Source organism: Vanessa atalanta, chromosome W (assembly GCF_905147765.1).
Source record: "Vanessa atalanta chromosome W, ilVanAtal1.2, whole genome shotgun sequence".
Lineage (NCBI taxonomy): Eukaryota > Metazoa > Arthropoda > Insecta > Lepidoptera > Nymphalidae > Vanessa > Vanessa atalanta.
The window spans coordinates 4698414-4721391 of NC_061901.1; the positions used below are offsets into that span (position 1 = coordinate 4698414).

A 22978-nucleotide genomic window follows, 5' to 3' on the forward strand; every position below is an offset into this window, starting at 1 on the left:
CAAAAGACAAAATGTGTAGTATTTACCCTACCCATTGTCAGAAAGCAAAATTATAATATATCTTTAAATGGTGGCCGTCTTGATGTAGCCCGTACTACGGTTTTTTTGGGAATAGCATTGGATTCCGAACTTCAGTGGAGTCCTCATTTATCATCCCTGACAGGAAGACTCAGCTCCGCAGCATACGCGGTTAGAAAAGTTAGACAACTAACTGATATTGATACCGCTCGACTAGTATATTTTGGTTATTTTCACAGTATTATGTCGTATGGCATATTACTTTGGAGTAATGCTGCATATATTGAATCTGTTTTTATATTACAAAAGAGAGCAATCCGATCTATTTATGATCTTGGACCTAGAGACTCTCTTCGGGATGTTTTTAACAAAGTAGGAATACTCACTGTTGCGTCACAGTATATTTACAACAATATTATGTATGTTCACAGTAGCATTGATCACTTTGATAAAATCAGTGATAATCATTGTATGTGCACAAGAAGTAAGGATAAGCTTAGAACGCCAAGTTTCCGACTCCGCAAAGTCAATAAATCATTCTTGGGGCAAGGTATCCGCTTCTATAATAAAATTCCGCAGACTTTGCCGTTGATAGATTCAAGTCAACTGTAAAAATACATTGGTAAAGTAGGCATATTATTCGATACAAGATTATATTGATGATAAAAAAGCGTGGAGTTAATGCTTGTTGACTTCCAGGCAGGAGACATAACATACATATATAATTGTATTTAACTAACATTACTGTATTTTTATATGTTGAAAAAGAGTAACTACTGAGTTTCTTGCAGGTTCTTCTCGGTAGAATCTACATTCCGAACCGGTGGTAGCTTTACTTTAAATAGTTTGTTAAATGACAATTCAAAGGTGCTTGTAAAAGCCTACTTGAATAAAGTATATTTTGATTTTGATATTGAAGTACCCCTATAACTAGGTGTAGGTGTGGTAGTGCATTTAGTTAAATGTTGAAGAGCACTTTTGGAGTCTGTTAAAATTACGAAATTCTGAAATTCAATAGAATCAATAGGTATATAACAACGCCTCCAAATTGCTTGTAATTCTATGAACATTATACAATGGTATTTACTGAGTTGAAATTTCACATATTTTTTAGTTTGTGTATCATACAACGCCCCACCTGAAGCACTTATCTCTTTTGATCTGTAAATATTTGATAATGATTTTTGTATGTATTTTATTGAATTTTATTAGATAGCAATGGTCACCAGGTAGTGTTGCTATTAATAATATAGCACTAGCTAACATCTTCCAACATAGAAGTAACTCATTGCTAATACTAATGGCAGTAATTAAGTATTTAACAGACACATTGCTAGAAATGTAGTACAAAAGTTACATTTCTAGCAATATAATTTTGATCTTCATCAGTGTATTTTTGCTAGTTTCATATAACTGTCGGACATTTGGGTTTCAATTCTATCATCCGATATGTATTATATGTGCGTCACGATAACGTTTTGTTGAAATCTGCATAAGAACAATCCCAGAAAGGCAGTATGACTCTCTAGTATGAAATCTATGATTTTATTGTAACATTCTATTTACAAATTTATTAGTTCATCCAACTGGTATGTTTCAGCTTCAAATAATCAATCAATTCAAGAGATTTTATGTCACTGTTATCATATTCAACGACATATTCAAAGTGTATAGAAGACTTCAATTCATCTCTTTCTTTAAAATAAACTGCTAAACGGTAATGCAGCCATGGAAGAATTACGACAAGATGATTAACATTCCTTACTAAAAAAAGTCATCTTCCTTTAGATTCAAGTTCAAATAAATATCACTCAAACATTTCAGAATTTTGGGGTTTGTGTAGTCCAGCTTGTGAGCTTATTCATAATATATTTTAGCAATTGTTAATTGGAACTTAAATGTTCATTGTTTTCTTTGTTTTCTATATAACAGGTGGCAAGCATTGCTTGTAGTAGTGCATTTCTAGTTACAGTTATTGCTTGAGGCAATTTTTTTTTGTTGTGCTAAGGCCATAAATAAAAATGTATTTAATTCCAGTGTAATATTAAAAACTGTTGAATATGATAGAAAATTTTTAGCAAGTACTTTAGAAATAGCCCAACTCCTTATCTTGAATGTACATTTTATAATGAAAATTGATTCAATTACTCCAGCTTCTTCATACTCTACAAGTTGATTACAAACTAGATATGCATCAACATACTTTTGTTATTGTATAAGATCATACTATTTAATAGTTGGGGGTACTTGGAGTTTGCATTCCCTTGTATTATACCATCATAGTATTTCTCTATATCAATTCCCCAGAAAGACTCATATTGTGCATAGACTCTGCACATATATCGGTAACGCCACATACGAAATAAAACATTAGATGCAAAAAAGGGTAGCTTTGTCAGTTGTTCGAATGCTTGAACAAAATTCCGATTCAGTAGCATAACTTTTCCCAATAAAATACAAATTGAATTATTTGTAATCCTACATTTTCACTTTTTGACTTTCATAACATTTTCTGAGATCTTTTTTGTTATTTCTCATAAAACTCTTTGTCATGTGCTATAATATAATATAGTTATAAAGGTACTGTCCAGGTTTTGTAGAAAGGTAATTTATAAGGATACAAAGGGACATGGAATCCTTGAGGGTAAATCCTATCTCTGCAACTTTAGATATAACTTCCTCGGCTATTTCCTTATCTATTTCCAATTTTAATATCTCATCATATATGTGTAAGAGTGTAAATTTAGATTGTAAACCTTGTTTTCTTTCATAATAATTAGCCAAATTTTGCCAAGCCAATGACTTTTTTGGTTCATAAGATATTGCTTTCTGCAAATCTCTAGAATGAGAATGAAGCTCTAGAATGAGCTTCATTCGAATCACCTCGAATATTACCAAGGTAAATTAAGGCTATGTCATTGTGTTGGTTAATTTCTAAAAAATTTTTACAACAAATTCGGCTTCGATTTCATTTTTAGCATCCATGAATTTCTTTGCGCGCTTTAAAAGTGGTTTTATATCTGCCATCTGAAAAAAAAACAAACACGCAATTTACATTACATTGTTTTATTACGATATTTATTGCCCAATTAAAATATGAATAATTCAAAGTCAAAGTCAAGTCAAAGTCAAAAATATATATTCAATATAGAAGTGTTTACACTTGCTTATTGATAGTCAAAAATCTACCACCGGTTCGGAATTTAGCTCCTCGGACCTGAGAAGAACCGGCGAAAGAAACTCAGCAGGATATATTTTTAAGATAATTTAATTACAGAAACTAAAAACCTTAAAACGATTTCAGATTACTAAATTAACTTATAAAAATTAAAATTATTCTTACTGCTAGTACTAAGAGATATCTAGATATCTGCCTCAGCTTGAAACAGCATTCAGCTAAAACTTTAACGGTGAACTAACACTCCGCACGGGAGTAGAGGGCTGAGGTGTATTACGTGTACGTATTTACCCGAAGCCTTCTGGGTAAATACGGACAGCAATGTGGGGTAATTACGAATACTTAGGGGTAATAATGGCACAGTTTCAATATTACAAAAAGTTATGAAACGAAAAATTATTACAAAAAAAATAATGAACTATCATTATTTCTCGCTACAGTAATCGCAAATATAGCCTCGGCTTGTACTTCCACTTGTACAATTATCATGTGCCGATTTCTGACACATCATGCACATCACCCAATCTTCAGTGGGAGGCGATAAAAATTTTTCACCATAAAATATATAAAAGTATTCGGTGTTTTGCCTGTTTCCTATTTGTTGTCGACGAAATGAAAGGCAATTGAGTATAGATGTACATATGTATTGCAGTATTATAATTTGACACTATTTAATTAATGCGACGATATTACAATGCGAAGCTTGGATAGGGATTAACTACAGAACACAATGATTTATTAACTTAGTATGTAGCATATCGAATATCAATCTGTTTCTAGGTGCCAAATATGGTGGTATTTGCTTATATTAATAACATAATATGTAGGCACAGTGTCATCATAATTTTCAAAATTTTTAAGATTTTGTACACCTTTTCCTTTGTCATTCTTTTTTTTAGTAACATTCTTCTTTGCTTTTGTTCCTACTTCTTGTTTAATTTTCTTTGCTATTTTTTTTCATTTCTTTCTTCTCTAATTCTATTTTTTCTGGGGTGCCAGTAAATATTATGGAATGTTTCTTTTTTAAGTCTCTTTTCTTGATTGGTGACTTTGTAGTGGGCACATTGATTATGTTAGATAGTGGTACTAAAGCCGATGAGTTTGACTCGAAGGTGAGTTTAATTGAAGTTCCTTATTACAGTAACTTGTGGTGTCATTCATGGATGATGTGTCTAATGATACTATTGAGATTGGGAAGTATTCCAATAAAACTCTTGTTAGATTTCTTTAAACTAAACACTTTATTGAAAGCAAAATATTCTTGCACAAGGCGGAAGTTATAATACAAATAACATAGAGCTCAGATAATAAAAAAAATATATATCACCCGTCCACAGACTAAGTGTTTTGTGACTCGATGAGCAATAGCGCCATAGTGGCAGAAAACTTGAACTAACACCTTTTGAAAACTATAATCTTACTTTATAAATTTATTTATTCAACAGATACATCAGTTTGATTTTCTCCCTGATTTGTGGTTCGGTTTTGGGGTATGGAATCATTTCTGGCTGCAATAGTAATACGTTTTGGGTAGGAGTATCATTCAAATTTGTGGCACCATTCCTAATATTAGTACTTGATTCAGGTTCCTTATTATCATGCTCGAGGTTGACCATTCAAAGCTTTTCTATATTAGTTGACCGATTGAAAGCCTTTGTGTATAAGCCAACAACATCAAAAGTTGTAATTTTGGCACCAGGATTATTAACTATGAATGTTATACACTTTTTATTATAAGTCGTTTTCAAAGGTCCATGTAACGTGAGGTCAAAAGGCTGCATTTTGTGTGAAGAATGTGGTGGCAGTGTTAAGACGTGAATAATTTTTTTCTTACATAATTTATAAGTAGCCAAGCTAATATGGCTTTCATGGTTATCCAGAATAAGTAAAATTTGGTTATCAGCAGATGGTCGACTAAAACTTTTGAAATGTTCAAGCCAGTGAACGAAAAAATCTTCGGTGACCGTGCTAATTCCTGTTTCATCTACATTATAAATAGCATCAGCCCTAAAACTATGTTTATTAATTAACTGTGTCAAGTTAGTAAAAGAAATATCCACTTCCTCTTCGTTAAAGGCTGTGATTCGGCTTAAAGATGTAGCTTCCGGTTTGCGGGATGAAATTTCCGGGTACCTTGACATAAAAGAGTAGTACCAGCCCATACCATCCATGCCTGTCGTCTTGTTAAAGTTATGCGCCAAGCCATTAGCTGTAGGAAATTTATATGCGATTTTTCAAAGTGCGTTATTCCGTAATAATTTCTACAGCACTTCAGAATGAAAGTGGCAAGCTCTAGCTTTTGAGATTCAGTAAAAATTGGTTTCTTACCGCGTTTTGGTTGTCTTCGGTGTGTTTTCGAACTTGATCAAATAATGTAGCTCTTGGTATGTTGTACTTCTCTCGAGCGCGTCTAAAACTGATTTTCTTTTCTTTAATCTCTCTTACAGCTATTTTTAAAGTTTCAAGCGTATATGCCCGTTCTGTCTTTCGTTTATAAGTGCGAGGCATCTGTAAGAAAAAAATAATTTTCATTTTATTTTAATTAACCATTATGAACCCAATTTTGGGGTAAATACAGACGTCCGTATTTTCCCCAAGACAACTATCCGTAATTAACCCAACTCGATATCAAAATTGTGCAGCAATAATTTATAGATTAGGTAATAATAGTAGTAACTTATTATTCCACATTTTTATACGTGATCAACAGTATTAATACATATCCAATACAGTTTTTAAGTTAAAGAAATATCATAGCATTGACATGCAACATATATGAACAAAAATTACAAGAAACCACTTCGAAATAAAGAATAAATCTTACCGTGAAAGGTGCGTGCGTCCTGCCGTGTTGACATCAATCCGGGCATTAAAGATGGCGGACTCAACACCGCTATGAATGTAACGTGGGGCGGGGTTGGATAGACTAACCAATACAGTGGTGTCCGCATTTACCCGCTGTCCGAAATTACCCCACTCTGTAGGGGACTACAGATGTGGTATGTGCTTGGAGTGGCTAATAAGTGGCTAGCGACGCGACGTAACGACGTACAGATGTTCTGCTACAACAGTATCTATACATATTTAAATTGTTGTTTTAATTTCCTATTTATAAAGTTTAATTTGAAACTAAGTGTAATGTGTCTTGTGTGTTAATTTAAACAAACATACATAGATTCATTTTACAGATAATATCCTGTTTTTTTTTGGGTGGAGAATTCCATAATAAATCAAACTTAACCATTTCAAGCTTATGTTTAAATGATTATGTAATATTGATAATAAAATAAGCATATCTTATTATCATTAAATATATACTCAGACCTAATATTTCTATTATTAGATTATAATAATTCCATGATCATGATTATTTTATGTTTGTAAATGTTTTATTAAAAAATATTGTTTGATTACAGTTCCAAAGAAGAAATACAAACCTAGATACTACTACAAATACATCCATGCTGCATTTTCCAGTGTGACGCTACATCTAAAACTCTAACTTCAAGAACCTTTGTAAAAATATAGTTTAATATATTTAAAACAAATAATAATTACTTGTGTTTTATTTTTCCTAAAATATAATTATATTATGTATTACATACATTAAGTTTTTTATTTACAATAAAGAGTTAATAGTTTTAATTGTCTGTTAATATACCCAGTAATTGAAAAAGTATAAATAACAAGAACATAGTATTTTATTTTAAAAATTATTATAGTGTTTTCAAAAACACTATAATTATTATTAACTTCAAAGTGGATTATTTATTAGTAGAATCTACTTTCCGAAGAGGTGGCATTTTTACACTTAATTCAATACATGACGACTAGAAAGTGCTTTTATAAGACTACTTGAATACAGAATATTTGTTTTTGACTTGAATTTGTTACTGTTGCACTGAGTTTTCATATTTCAAATAGTTGATTTTATCAAATGATTTATGACAGAAACTCGACTCATTGGTAGCAAGTACTATTTTTTTATTAATTTATTGTTATTTGACTAATTTTCAATTTCAGGACATAAGTAAGCTGTTGGGAATGACGCCATCGGATATCGACAAATACTCGCGCGTAGTGTTTCCCGTTTGTTTCATCTGCTTTAATCTCATGTACTGGATCATATATCTACATGTATCCGACGTCGTAGCCGACGACTTGGTTTTCCTGGAAGACAATAAATAGAGGACATTTGTTAAAATTATCACAATATTTCACCCAAAAAAAAAACGAAGAGATACTGTATACACCTGGAGTACCATACTAAAAAAATCAATAAAATTAATATTCATATTTATTAATATAATACACACACGCAAAATATTCGTTCAAGTGTAACACTTTATTACTGTACAAATACTTCACGGTTTGATTGCGAAAAAAGGGTTTAAATTTATACACGTTTATATTATATTATGTAATCATAATTTGTGTATTTGAGTTTTTAAACAGTCTTTCAAACGACGCTTATGATTCACAATTTATGATATGATGATGATGTTTATTTATAGGCTTTTATTATAATAATGTCAATTGCTATATATAGTGTTTAACTTGCATTGTTTACGTAGTCAGTGTACTTGCGCACTTGATATTTATTTTACGTATGAAGTATATTTAAATTATTAATTATGCATTCGTACGTTTTATGATTTTTGAATTCTTATCACTTGATGGTGAGGCTTTATGCAAGTCCGTCTGTGTAGGTACCAACCACTAATTACATATTCTACAGCCAAACAGCAATACTTAGTTGTGTTTCGATTTGAAGGTTGAATGAGCCAGTGTTATTACAGGCACAAAGAACATAACATCTTCCCAATTCCCAAAGTTGGCGGCGCCTTAGCTATGTAAAGAATGATTAATATATTATCATAAAATAATCCAATGCAGACTTGGGTTTCTGGAAAAATAATTTATTTGTACTAGCAATTTATATATATAAAAATCCTTTATTTCTACAATCAAATCATGAAACTTCATAAGTTAAATAAAGTAAATGTTGACTGTTGACCATAATTGTTAAACATTGACTGAATTATACATTCGAATATATTAATTAAATTTAAGTAGTATTCAAAATGTGATGATATTTTTTTTTGTTTTTATTTAATTTTTTTTTTATTACGCAACTTAAAATTTAGTGTCCTTCGAGTAGATTTTTTTATTAGCATTAAGTTAATACTTACATATGTATGTATATCAATTTATCTTTTATGTATAAGTATCTGTGGAAACTTTAGTCACTTGTATGATGCTGAATGATGAATAATACTAATATTAAAATACTTACAACACTATATACAAGATACAATACATCCTTGTATTGATATTGAGAAACCCAACGGAAACATATAGATATAGATTGTATAGCACAAAAAATCTAAACCCGATTGGGTTCCAATCATGCAAACTTACTCATCTCGATCACATATTAGTAACTCACACATACCAATCACTGATATATAACTATTCATATATCCATCTATTCATGTATAACGTTAACCGATTTATTTCCAAATATGCTTAATAAAGTATTATTTTGAATTGAAAAGTTATTAGATATTTCTATGTTTAATGTCATGATCAATGTTTTCAAACAATTTTATATGTTTATAATAAGTTTAGATCTTTATTTATACTTATAAATGTTTTTTTTTTTTTTTTTATAATATTTATTTAATTACGCTTATTTTAAGTAAAATTGTCACAATTACTTTAAATAACTACAATAATCACATCTAGATGTATATGTGTATGTATATTTCCCTGAATTTTAGAAACTAAAAAAGGAACCAATATTCTTAGCCTATTTGACCCAATGACTTTTTTAAAATTTATACTTATTATGTAATGTGATTAAAACATTGTAATTGATATGCCATCCTATTTTAAACGAAATCTAATATTAATGGACAATAGCTATTCATCTTGTTAAGTTTACAATCACATTAACATGCATGTTTAACGAATATGTTTGCTGCTTAAAGAATCAGATTTAAATTTTTTATAGGTAAACAAGACTGTTGGCCAAGAGTTTAAGTTCCTCTAATAATATTTTGGCATGTTTTATTATAAATATATTAACCGTAAATTTTTTAAAATATATATTTCTATTTGGAGTCGTTTTATCTCTTTGTAAATTTTATTATATTGTAATTTAATGTCAATTGTCTGTAATGTAATTTGTACTGTATATATATATTGATATTGTAAATATAACCCGTTTTGTGTCATGTAATTAAATAATCTTATAAAAAAAGTGTCTTATAAAATAAAGGAGAATGTCATTTTCCTCAATAAACAAAAATGTTTCATAATTAAACATACGAAAGAATAACGACAGTTTATAAGTATTTATACCATAAAATATTAATCTGGTAATTCTGTGGAATAGAATATTATGATAGATAGATAGATAGATAGATAAAGTCTTTATTTGGATCACACCACATGAGTAAAAATAAGAAGATAAAAAAGAAATGACAAAAGTAACACAGAATTTAAGTTAATTTATGACGTAGAAAGAAAAAAAAAAAATTAACTAACTTACAAAAATATTTACAAAAATATTTTGCATCTAAATTTATTTAATCTATATCTATTAAATATAATTAGATGTAAAATGGGAATTGCATTATTATGGAAACACAAAGAAAAAAAAGAAAATAAAATAAAAAAATAAATAAAAATTAACAAAAATGAATTGTAAAGTGGTGTGGCATCCAAAATGGACAACCTCTCAGTTGAAGCTGGCATAATATTAACCCAGCACTGATTTTCAGAGGCCTCCATGTGACGGTGACGGACGGCCATGTAAACGTGACAAAAAGTAATATTAAATATTAAAGTGGTAGATTGTTACGTATGTAAAAATAAATCCCCTTTATGTCACTGAACGTGTCGACAAAGGTTATAGTTAAACGCAAATATTTAGCTGACAATGACTATATTTCTTGAAATACAATACAGTAACTTTTAAAATATCGCTTCCCGCGCTTGGTAACCAACCGCCATCTTGTTTAGATGCCCCGCTCCTCCGAGCGGCCACCAGTGTGCCCAGTTCATAAAAAAAATACATTTTCCCGGTAAAGCTACTTTAAGTTTAGGATAATTATTTAAATAAACCTTACACTCGACCATCCTGATGACATGCATGTCCTCATGCATGCACCAGGTGGAACCATATAAAACCTTACACTTGGCAGAACGAGGCATTCAAATAATATACTATACACTATTCGATTTTATAGTACTTATTATAATAATTACAGTATTTTTTTTGTATTTGCAAATATATAATAATAAACTAACCGTTAATTAAAATTTATTCATCATCAATAAATTAGCAAGAGACATAATGCAAGTAAATGAACTAACGGTAACGATAATTTCGCTATATAATTTAACAAAAGCTTATTTTCATCTTTTTAACCAAATATAAACTTATAACTTTACTATCCTTGTAACCTTATAACCACTTATAACTATCCTTGTAACCTTGTAACCTTATAACCACTTATAACTATCCTTGTAACCTTGTAACCTTATAACTAGTTATAACTATCCTTATAACCTTGTAACCTTATAACTACTTATAACTATCCTTGTAACCTTGTAACCTTATAACTACTTATAACTATCCTTGTAACCTTGTAACCACTTATAACAATCCTTGAAACCTTGTAACCATTTATAACTAACTTTATAATCGTAAAATCATCTTAAAATCGGAAAGATTTATTGTAATCACTATATATAGCATAAATATTTATATATAAATAATAGCATAAATTATTTACTAAAACTCGAAGTAATATTTACACAATTTATCTCAAATTCATGAATATGTTTTTAGACAACAGTTAGACAGGGCTAAATCACAATAGCGTGCTATCTAATTTCTAAATATAAATTCTGGCGATTGTTTTGTGCGGCATCAGGCCAGGCGCGAATGTGTCTGTAGCTCGCGCCCGACCTGAAACACCACAAAACAACATCCTCGCATAACATTTCATTTAAATCACAACGTACATACATTAAACTAAAATTGTATTTATGCTCTGGGTAGTTTGAAACTGGTCGGAAGGAACTTGAAGACATGAGAGCATAATCATTCAATTGATTCAGTATCACTTTGTTCGTTGTCTGTTTCATCTAAACTTAACGAAGCTACATGAATCCATGGTTTCATTCTGTCGGCGGCAACCGTGGTCTTGCGTTTCCCTTTCATACCCACAAAACCCGCGATTGGAGCAACCCTGTAACGATCGTTCCCTATAACCTTAATGACCCTAAAAGGCCCCTCGTAAGAAGGCATTAGCTTTGTGCTTTGACCTTTACCTTGAAACGCAACCTTTGTTATTTTAACTAGATCACCCTTTCTATATGTACGAGCAGCATGCCTATTCCGATCGTACTGCTCCTTTTGCACAGTTTGGGCTTCATCGATCTTTTCCTTGACTTCAGTGCGGAGATCAGATAAGTTAGTGATATCGCGAGTATCATTCACGACTGCGTTTAAGGCTGGCTTGACTTCACTATACATTGCCGTACCGAACATGATTTCAGCTGGTGTCTTTCCTGTAGTTTTTTGTATGGTGTTGTTCAAGCCCCATTGTATTTTCCCAATTTTATTGTCCCAATCCTTCTCATTGTCGCGTAAATTTTGGGCTGTCAAGCAGTCAAGTATGGTCCTGTTGTAGCGCTCTACTTGACCGTTGGCCCTAGGACTTGCCACTGCGTTCAACACGTGTCTTATGCCTCGCTTAAGACAGAACCTTCGGAATGCATGAGCAGTGAAGCAAGTACCTCGATCGCTAATCAATCTATCAGGTGCTCGAAATATGTTGAAAATGTCTTGCAACGTTTTTATAACATTTGCAGTACTAGTACTCCGTACAGGCTTGATAAACAAGAACTTAGTGAAGGAGTCCACGACATTTAGCGTATGTGTAAACCCCCTTTTCGATTTCACAAAGGGTCCAAGGTGGTCGACATGCAACGTATGAAATGGAATCGCAACTTTTTCTATGGGGTGTAACAATCCCTCTCGCCCATTGGCAGCCTTCTTAGCATAGGCACAATCTATACATGCACTGACATACTTTTTCGTAAACCGTTTCATTTTTGAAAACCAATAACTTTTCTTCATGCGTTCCAGGGTTTTTTCATAACCGACGTGACCTATATCATCGTGATTCATCTTACACAGCTGCCACCTAGCACCCTTCGGAACCACCCATCTGACGTTCTCTTTATCGCTCCCAAGGCACCTAAATAACTTGTTATCCTTTAACACATAGTTGTCTCTTATGTAAGCTAGTCCTTTAGGATCTAGTTTACTACTGACAATATCCCTAATCCTACACAATTCAGGGTCCCCTAGTTGTAAAGTCAGTAGCCAATCCTCGTCGGAAATTGCCAGTACCGGTGGATATCTTACGTGGTCTGTAGTGTCCGTATCGTATGTAGGATTCCGGGAAAGGGCGTCCACATGACCCATTCTTGTACCTGGTCTATACTCGATATGACAGTCAAACTCCTGCAAGGCAATCCACCAGCGGGCAATCCGGGGTATCAGGTCACGTTTTTCAAAAGTAGAGCACAGTGCGCTGCAATCAGTAACCACTTTGAATGGCTTCCCTAAGAGGTAAACCCGGAACTTCTTCAATGCGCATATAACTGCAAGTGTTTCTAACTCATACGAGTGGAAGTTCCTTTCTTCTGGGGTCGTCTGGCGGCTGAAATACGCCACGGGATGAAATGCGTCTTGACTTCCCATTGGACGCTGGAGCAATATCCCTCCAATTCCTACTTTGCTCGCATCCGTGTGGAGTTCTGTTTCGGCTGTAGGATCATACAATGCCAAGACAGGCCTTTCTATCAGTTTGGACTTCAGGACATCGAATGAGTCTTTCTGCTCAGTCGTCCACTCCCACGTTGCATTTTTCTTTAACAACTTAGTGAGTGGGTGTGCTATCTGGGCAAATTACTGTATAAATTTCCGGAAATAACTCACAAGTCCTAAAAACTGGCGCACGTTGTGCACATTTTGTGGCAAGGGAAAATCCGCTACGCTCTGAATTTTGGCAGAACCTGGGCGCATGCCAGCCGCGCTAATTTCGTACCCCAAGTAGTCGATTTTGGTTTGCAAGAAGCTGCATTTAGATAAATTAAGTTTCAACTGCGCCTTTTCTAACAATATTAAGACTTCTTCTAAACGAGTTATACATTCAAACGGAGTTTCACCAAAAATCAATAAGTCATCTAAATACACTGTGGCTTTATTAAACCGAGCCTGTCCCAGAACGTGGTTCATCATCCTTTGGAAAACAGCTGGGGCATTTGCCAGTCCGAACGGCATACGATTATATTCGTAGTTTTGTGATATAAAATTAGATATAAAATCGGGCAACGTGATTTTTATTGAAAGGACAAAATCCTTAATATCATGAAAAGTATGCGTCCTACGCAAAAATAACGAAATTTTGATCCACCTTATAAATTATATATAATACCTTTATTTTTTATATTTAATACCCATTATTATATAAAGTTTTTTTTTTTTTTACTTTCAATTTAAACTTTTCTTAGTTTATACGATAAAACTTTTTAGAATTAGATGGGAAGTATAACATCAGCTTGAACTTCGAAGGTAAGTGGCATTTCGTGAATATCATGCGTTCAATGTAGGTAGTCTATTTAACAAGACGGTTTCAACATGCTTTGGCGTTTGGTTCGGATCATATATATCACTATAATATACTTCTAATCGTGAAAACAAACTACAAAGTTTAACAATCGGACTTTATAAGTCATAATTAAGTTGTAGGCGTGTACTTACATTTTTATTGGTTTATCCCACTTCTGAGATGTAAAAATAAATCCCCTTTATGTCACTGAACGTGTCGACAAAGGTTTTAGTTAAACGCAAATATTTAGCTGACAATGACTATATTTCTTGAAATACAATACAGTAACTTTTAAAATATCGCTTCCCGCGCTTGGTAACCAACCGCCATCTTGTTTAGATGCCCCGCTCCTCCGAGCGGCCACCAGTGTGCCCAGTTCATAAAAAAAATACATTTTCCCGGTAAAGCTACTTTAAGTTTAGGATAATTATTTAAATAAACCTTACACGTATAAACAAGTTATTAAATTACAAGTTAATAAAACTTAAAACTAAAGTCGTTATCTGAAATACATATACGTTATAAAAAATAGGAGATTAAATCCGATATACAAATTAAAAAGTTGACATTTAGGCGGTATTTTTGAAAATTAATATGACTCCGACTCAAACTTAGCGATCACGCCATGGGAAGTAATGACGGCCAATGCTATTAAGAAACAACACGGCGAATGAGCATTCTGAGAAGCGAGAATAGGTAAGTACTTAAGACCTAATCTTTGTTTTTGCTTTACATAAATATATTACGTTATTTGTGTTTAAAGATTAACCATGTAATTTACATAGATAATATCAATAATATAATATATTAATGCCCAAATTTCTGTTGTTTTAGAGACGGCAATAATGGTATTCCTAAAACCTACAGTGGAGGCAGAGACTCCGCAACCAATATGACATGAACAATCTGCATGAAACAAATTGGCCATGCAATTATAGGTACATTTTTAATTAAATAATTATATCGTCAAACATGTTTCTTTCAATTTTGTATACTATGAATTATTTATTATCAATATACACGAATATGTTAATAAGAAAGTTAAAGTTCAGTCTGTAGGTTAAATAAATATAACTTATATCTTAGTCTAAACGTATGCAATGATTTTAGGTTACGAAGTGGGGGCGGCAGATTGTTCCACCATGTGGTTGCGGCGTATTTGAAGCTTCCACGAAAGGCTGCAGTACGATGTGGGTGCACTAGCAGCAAATAGGAATTCGCCCTGGTGGAGTGAGTTGTATTTACGGCCGATGACCACAAAAGCTTATCATATCCTGGTGATTTGGATTTTATGACTCCGAATAAAAGTAAAGCGAAATGCAATTGTCTGCGGTAGTCAGTCCTTAAAGATTTGGCTTCATTAATGTAAGGCGTTACATGAGCACGTGGTGGAATGTTAAAACAATAACGAGCGCAGGCATTCTGTACTTTTTGAATGGCCGTTTTTGAGCGAGCAAGCATTCGTGGCCCTATCACTGTATGGGCATAATTTAATTTTGACAGCACCAGTGACTCACACAGTGTAACACGTAATTCGTTTGATAGAGACTCGCGTACACGGTACAGTAATTTTAAACGGTAAAAACAGTTACGAACGGTATTATTTACTTGTTTTTCAAAACGCAAGTTTTCGTCCATAATGACGCCTAGATTTTTAGCTTCGGTGACTCTTTCAATAATTTCATCGTTTATAGATATAATAGGGCTATAACTAGATAATTGTTTAATTTGTTTGTTTGTGCCAAATATCATATATTTAGTCTTCTTCGCATTTAAAACTAGGGTGTGGGATTGTGACCATGCAAATATTCTATTTAAATCATCATTTAAGTTTTTAACGGCAGCTTCTAGGTTCGACAAATGAAATGATGTATAAACTTGTAAATCGTCCGCATAAACATGACAATCACTATTTATAATACAACTCGTTACGTCCGCCGTATATAATATAAACAATAAAGGCCCTAAGATTGAGCCTTGGGGCAAGCCTCGTGTTACTGGACGACACGGAGAACATGCTATAGTGCCATCTTCACCTATTAATTCCACTGATTGTCTTCTATAAGTTAAATAACTTGCAAACCAATCTATAGCGGTTTTGTCAAAACCATAGTACGCCAGTTTTGCAACAAGTAAAGAGATATTTATAGTTTCAAACGCTCGAGAGTAATCTAACAAAACCAGCAGGGTAACTTTACCAGAGTCCTGGGTACTAAGTATGTCATCTACAACGGTGGTGAGTGCGGTAGTAGTACTACGATGCTTTCTAAAGCCAGATTGAACATCAGGTAGGATATTATTTTTTTCTAGAAATTCAGATAGTTGGATGTAGACTACTTTTTCCAGTACTTTAGATAAACATGGGAGTATGCTAATAGGACGCAAATCAGACAATGAAACTGGATTATTCAATTTTGGTATGGGTTTAATAAGAGCCTCCCTCCATAGGTCAAGAAAGTTGCTAGACTGAATAGATTTATTGATAATTTTTGTTATAGCAAGGAGGGAGGAAGAAAGTGTCATTAAAATCATATCCAAAGAGATTCCGTTCTTACCGGTGGCGTTCGATTTGAGCTTATGGATAATTTTTGACACAGTATCTTCATTAACGGTTTTTAGGTGGAAGGTTTCTGTACAGAATTTTGATGAAGAATACTTTTGAATAATTTGCGGGGAGACATAATCATTACCAGGAATATTTAGAAAATGATTGTTTATAACCTGAGGATCTTTAAAATTACTAGGTAAGATTAGATCCGACTTAGATTTTACCTCAAGGTGGTTTTTAAAATGTTTCCACATGACTTTAGAGTTTTTTAAATTACAATTAATGTATGAGTTAAAGTAGGCATTTCTTTCATTTGCAATTGCATCATCTGCAAATTTTTTAATTTTTTTATAATTTTCTCTATTGGCCTCGCTCTCATCTATACGCAATATGCAATGAGCTTCATCGCGCCATTTCATCATACGTTTAATAGCAAAAGTTTTTTTTTTTTTATGGCATAGGTGGCAAACGAGCAGGAGGCTCACCTGATGGAAAGTGACTACCACCGCCCATGGACATCTGCAACACCGGGGGGCTTACAGGTGCGTTGCCGGCCTTTCAGGTATGAGTACGCTCTTTTCTTAAAGGTTCCCAAGTCGTATTGGTTCGGAAAAACCGTCGGCGAAAGCTGGTTCCACAGAGTGGTTGTGCGAGGCAGAAAATGTCTTAAAAATCGCGCTGTTGTGGATTTTCGGACATCTAGGTGATGCGGGTGATATTTGGAATTTTGACGAGATGTCCGAAGGTGAAATTCAGCAGCCGGGATTAATCCAAACAATTCCTCGGAACATTCCCCGTGATAAATTCTGTAGAAGATGCAGAGCGATCCAACATCTCTACGCAAAGCCAAAGGATCAAGCAGATCGGAAAGGGCTTGATCGTCGATAATTCGAGCCGCTCTACGTTGGATACGGTCAAATGGAAGGAACTGGTACTGGGGAGCACCCGCCCAGAGGTGAGAGCAGTATTCCATGTGAGGCCGAATTTCCGCCTTGTATAGTCTTAGACGATGGGCCGACGTGAAATACTGTCTTGCCTTGCTGAGCACACCGAGCTTTTTTGATGCCAATTTGGCTTTGCCTTCCAATTGACCGCGGAACTGAAACATCGACGCCAAGTATTCCGATACTAGCTGTGGTGGCTAACGGAATGTTCTCGAATAGTGGAGATACGACAAATGGTGTTTTTTTAGCAGTTAACGCGCAAACTTGCGTCTTTTTGGGGTTGAAATGGACTAGGTTTAGCCGACCCCAGTTTGAGACTTTGTTCAACGAAGACTCGATTTCAGACACAAGTTTGTTCCGGTTTTCTTCGACGTTTTCCCGAGAAATATATAAATAAGTAATCCAAGGGTAATGATTATGTCTTACATATATGGTTTTAAGGGGAGCTAAGGTGTCAAAAATATGCATTATGTTAGTTGTAAAATGAGAAACGAGTAAATCTATACAATAATCGGGATTAGAATATGTATGCCAGTCAATGCATTCCAACAGGACCTTAAGCTGATCTATGTTTATATCTCTAATAGGTCTTAATAGCTTTTTCCTTGGGCGAATTTTTTCTTTCACAATATTAAGCTCAAATGAAAGGAAAGAATGACTACTTAGACTATTTACATAATCGACATTAACCTTAATATGGTTTATATTTGAACAGACAAGGTCAATCAACGTTTCGCTATGGCTAGTAAAATGTGTCGGCTCGGAAACGTGTTGTATTAAGCTAAAATAATCCAAGAAGTTGTTAAAAAAGGATTGAGTGATTGTCTTGTTTATTCAGGAGACTAATGTTGAAATCACCCAATAAAATAATATAATCATAAAGGGGTAAAGACGCAATCGATTCGATTAAAGCATCTAGGAATTCTTGCACATTTAACCATGGTACCAATAAGCTGTACCAATTATAATAGTTTTATTACTATGCCGAGTCCTAAGCCACATCTGTTCAACCCTAGATTCAATTGGATATTTGAGAATCTGTGTAGACAGCCCTCGTCTGATATAAAATCCTACACCGCCGCCACGCGAACGTATTGTTCCCGGTCTGGGTGTATGACACAGATGGTAACCCGCGACCTTCGGTGCACGCCCTTCCTCTCCACCCCGAAGCCATGTCTCGTTAAGAGCCAAAATGTCGGCGTTGTGTCGTTCTAAGGCAACTAAAAATTCTTCGTGGTGTGTACTAAGTGAACCAGGGTTTAAAAATCCAATTTTAATATTTTTTAAGCCCCCCATTTATAGTGTACTATAACAGTAAACGCATTGGAAGATAAGTACCATTAAAAACACACATATATGCTTATAAAATTACGCTTACACACATATATACATGATGTATACGTGATTGTTCTCGTATGTGCACATATACTTACATAATAAGTTCCTAAATTCAAATTGCTATAAATATTTAAAATTACAAAAGGTAAAATGTTTTTCATCATATCATTACTAGACTTAAAAATAATTAAATATAATAATTTACAGTAATATAGTAATAAAAACTTTTCATTAGAGTATCGATACAGAGTTTTGAAGTAAACAACAAAGTAACTATAATAAAAATAACTTAGAATAAAGAAACTCTTAAAATTCAAATTTAGCTGTCTCCAAAAATTTTTTTGATGTCACCCTCTCCTCGTACTCGGTGCACTGGGGCATCAAAGGTACGTCTAACATAAATGTGCCCGCCTTTTGTCCAAATGTATTTCCAACCTTTATTCTGGCCTTCTTCTTTGGCTTTGAAAAATAAGAATTTATTTAATTCCGTAAGGCGCTCGTTGACGTAGAAACGGAGGGTTCTCCGTCTATAACGCTCGAGGAGTCGGCGCTTCGTCGTACACGCGCCGCACGTAACATATCATCGCGCAATGCGCGCCGCGTCAACCGTACAGTGATAGGACGCGGGCGCGGCTGCTCGCCGCTACTCAAAGTATCGCGACGCGGACCCGATCGCTGCGCGCTCACAATGTCGACGTCCTGAAGATTAACGCCTATTTTCTTGGCCACCAGCGTGACAATTTGAAGCATATTTTCTCCGGACTTTTCTGCCAAGCCTGATATCTCCAGATCATTAGAGAAGCATTCTTGCTCCCGGTCATTAAGCTCAGAACGAAGTTGAGTAACTACTTCATGAGAGATATCGTCCCGGTTCAGGCTGCTACCTGCTTTCTGCTGCTCCAATGAAGATAAACGCTCCTCAATAATGTCCACGCGATTATTAAATTCTGTGATGCAGGAATTTAATTTGGCTAGCTCGAGTCTAAGAGGTGTCATCTCTCCAGAGACCATGGCTAATTCGGCTCTTAATAATTTTATTTCTCGGACCAGAGAGGATTCATCGGACGAATTTGCGTTAAGTTCCTCATCATTTCTTTCAGCGTTAGCAAGGGAGAAAGAAGCCAACAAACATTTAATGGAACCATTGTTTTTGCAACTACGACACATCCATTTTTGGGGGATACGAGATTCCGGGCTGAGATTTACGCAAGCCCTATGGAACATTGATGGACATTTCGTACCCTTAGCGCCATCTGACGCAGAAAGGAATTTACCACAATGTTGACATTTATTTGCCATAATGACGTATTGATTACTTGTAATAGTTCTCGAGATGACTACTAGGTGGCACTATAAATTAAGTCTCTTGTGTCTTAATAATTATATTTTGTACAACTATTGTGTAATTTGTTTATTTTCACTAAATATTAATAAAAATGAAACCTGTATATAAAAGTTGTGTATCCAGATTAAAACACACACACTGTTTCACTATTTTTATAGTTCATTATTTATACTTAGTTATTGCTTTATTAGGAGGGTAAACACAAACGAACAGCTGATTGTGATACAGAGTTTTTGCTTTAAAACACTACTTCACTGTAATTTATCACTTTAAATTTATTTGAATACTATAAACTGATACTGAAGTAATCTAGTAATACGGATTGATTATACCGGAAACTACTAAAATATTTTATTATCAACAAAAAAACTAGGAGTCGAATCAGCTGACTTGTTTTGGATTGTTATGGACTCTATGCCAATGAATCCGGTATGTAGTAGGACTTGAACTTAATATCTCACATACATCCTACGATATCTAACAAAACGTCAATAACGTAATAGCTTAAGAGGACTACAGGAGCTAAACCTAACCCGTAGACACCACACTTCCTTTGAGGTCACACACTCACCACACTGGTGCAAATGTATTTTGTGGTACTTCGATGAATACATGAAATTAATCTTGGAACCATACATTTTTGGGGTAACATATCCTGAATAATCGATTGCAATAATTTTGAAAATTTAATTTTATTGTCGAAAAATGGTCAAATTGAAAAAGGAAAAAATGTTTTTTTTTGTTTAAATGCCGTTTGAATGTTAATTAAAATATCGCCATGGTTCTTGCGCGAAATGAAAGTGAAATAAGTCATATTTTAAGAAAAAAAAATCCTTGTTGTAAGAAATTAAAGATTTTTTCAGCGTGCCTGAAAATTAGGGTAATATTTAGGGGGAAAATTTAAAAGGTATTTTCGAACACATTTTTGAAATGTTATTGAACGTAATGTTATTTAATTACATTTTAAGCCGGAATATTATGGTAGTACAAAAGTAAAAAGTAAAAAAGTATTAAAAAAAAACTTTAGCTCGTGTTCGCAGCGCACTCGAAGCACGCACCAGCTAGGTGATTCTGAAACTCATATTTCGATTCCTCATGTGAAATTTTTAATGAAAACTATATTTGGTATTCAGAAACTCGAATTAAAGCTACATTGTAAATCGTGTGAAAACTGTTAATAATTTATATGTTCTTTTAAAATTGTTTAATAGCACCAAATAAGATTTAAAAGTAAGTACTATTTATTTACGTAGAAAGCATAATATGAATTAATTGAAAGTATTTTTGCTATTTATTAACAATTAAATCATACTTTCATTCTAGATGGCAAGGCCCTGGATTATGTTGAATCTTTTAATGGAAGCCCATGAGCTGGAGGTGAATACCAGTAGAAAGCAAGCCCGAGCAATAAGGTATTTGTCAATAAGGTTTCGCAACGATGAATATATTCGTATTCGTTGTCTCAGTGAAGACCACCTTCAGACATAATTGACCACCTTCAGAAAGAACTTCTCCCGTTGATATTCAAGCGTCGACTTCCGATAAGGTCTAAGGTATGCATACTAACATTACTTATTATATTTATATCATTATAAAATTATTTACGTATATAAATATTATTAATAAAAATAATTTCTTATTTTGCTTGATTAAGCGTTTGTTAATTTGTTCATCTTGTCACTCTAATTCCCTTTGATTCGTGTTCAAAAATCGCTTTTACGACCGGGCTTTTAGTGGGAAGGCGATTAACAACGCACCGTTTGTCGAGGCTTCCGTATACTTATTAATTTATATTAATTTCATTTCAGATTCTTTGCACACTGTCGTTTCTGGCAAGCGGCAGCTATCAAAGAATATTGGGCACCAATATCAATAATTATTTATCTCAAACATCTGTCTCGCGATGCATCAATGAAATAGTAGAAGCATTAAGTCATCCATCGATTATAAAAAAATACATAAGATTCCCACAGAATGTTACAGCGAGACAAATGTTAAAAGAACGGTGAGTAGTTTTCTAAGATTTTTATTTTTTATCCTTGTAAGTAACAAGACGTTCATAAAAGATAAAACCTAACCAAGTACCTAGTTAGGCCTAGATTATACGTTAAAAAATCTTTTAATTACAGTTTTTATGGAAAATTTCGCATTCCGGGTGTTATTGGGTGTATCGACGGGACAATTATTGCGATAATTAGACCAAAAGAAAATGAGGAGAGATTTTATTGCCGGAAAGGATTCCATGCGAGAAATGTTATGTTGGTAAGTTGAAATTCTAACAATGATGTATTAAATATAACTCTTAACAATGTTGGCCCTATGTATCTATTTTAATTTAATTTTACAGATCGTGGATGTAGACCTAAATATTCTGCATCATACGGAGGGATGTGGATGCATCATACGGAGGGAGTAGCCACGATATTTTTGTTTTTAACAATTGTATAATTAAAAACCATCTACCAAATTTAACAAGCTCCGGTGAAGTTGCCTATTTATTGGGTAATAATTGTTTCTTATAATAATATTTATGATCACTAATTCTGTGTAAAACCTAAATAAACACATGGTTTAAATACTAAATCTTTATATTTTCAGGGGACTCAGGTAATCCACAACGGCCATATGTAATGACTCCGATGTGTCCGATGCGTCGATGGCATTCCCGAAGCGTATTAAAACCATTTGCACGCTAGTGCTCGTAATACGGTAGGAAGGACTATTGGCGTACTTAAGGCACGATTTCGCTGCCTTTTGAGTCAACGAGTACTTCACTACTATCCTGAAAAATCAACGAAAATTATAATCGCATGCTGTGTTCTCCACAATTTGTGCGATCGCGCAGGTTTATTTGCTCTAGTATTGAGCGAAGATGACCTGCAGATGGAGAACACGCAGCAAGAGTTACGT

General features: G+C 33.9%; 1 protein-coding gene across 1 annotated transcript in view; it reads left to right on the forward strand.

Moving 5' to 3' along the window:
- LOC125075685 (gamma-aminobutyric acid receptor subunit beta-like) overlaps window positions 1-7384 on the forward strand; it is a 79429-nt gene extending 72045 nt beyond the window's left edge. The window contains exon 8 of the mRNA XM_047687394.1: window positions 7220-7384. Within this exon, the coding sequence (XP_047543350.1) occupies window positions 7220-7384 (165 nt within the window). The remainder of the gene's footprint in view (window positions 1-7219) is intronic.
- The last annotated feature ends 15594 nt before the right edge of the window (window positions 7385-22978 follow it).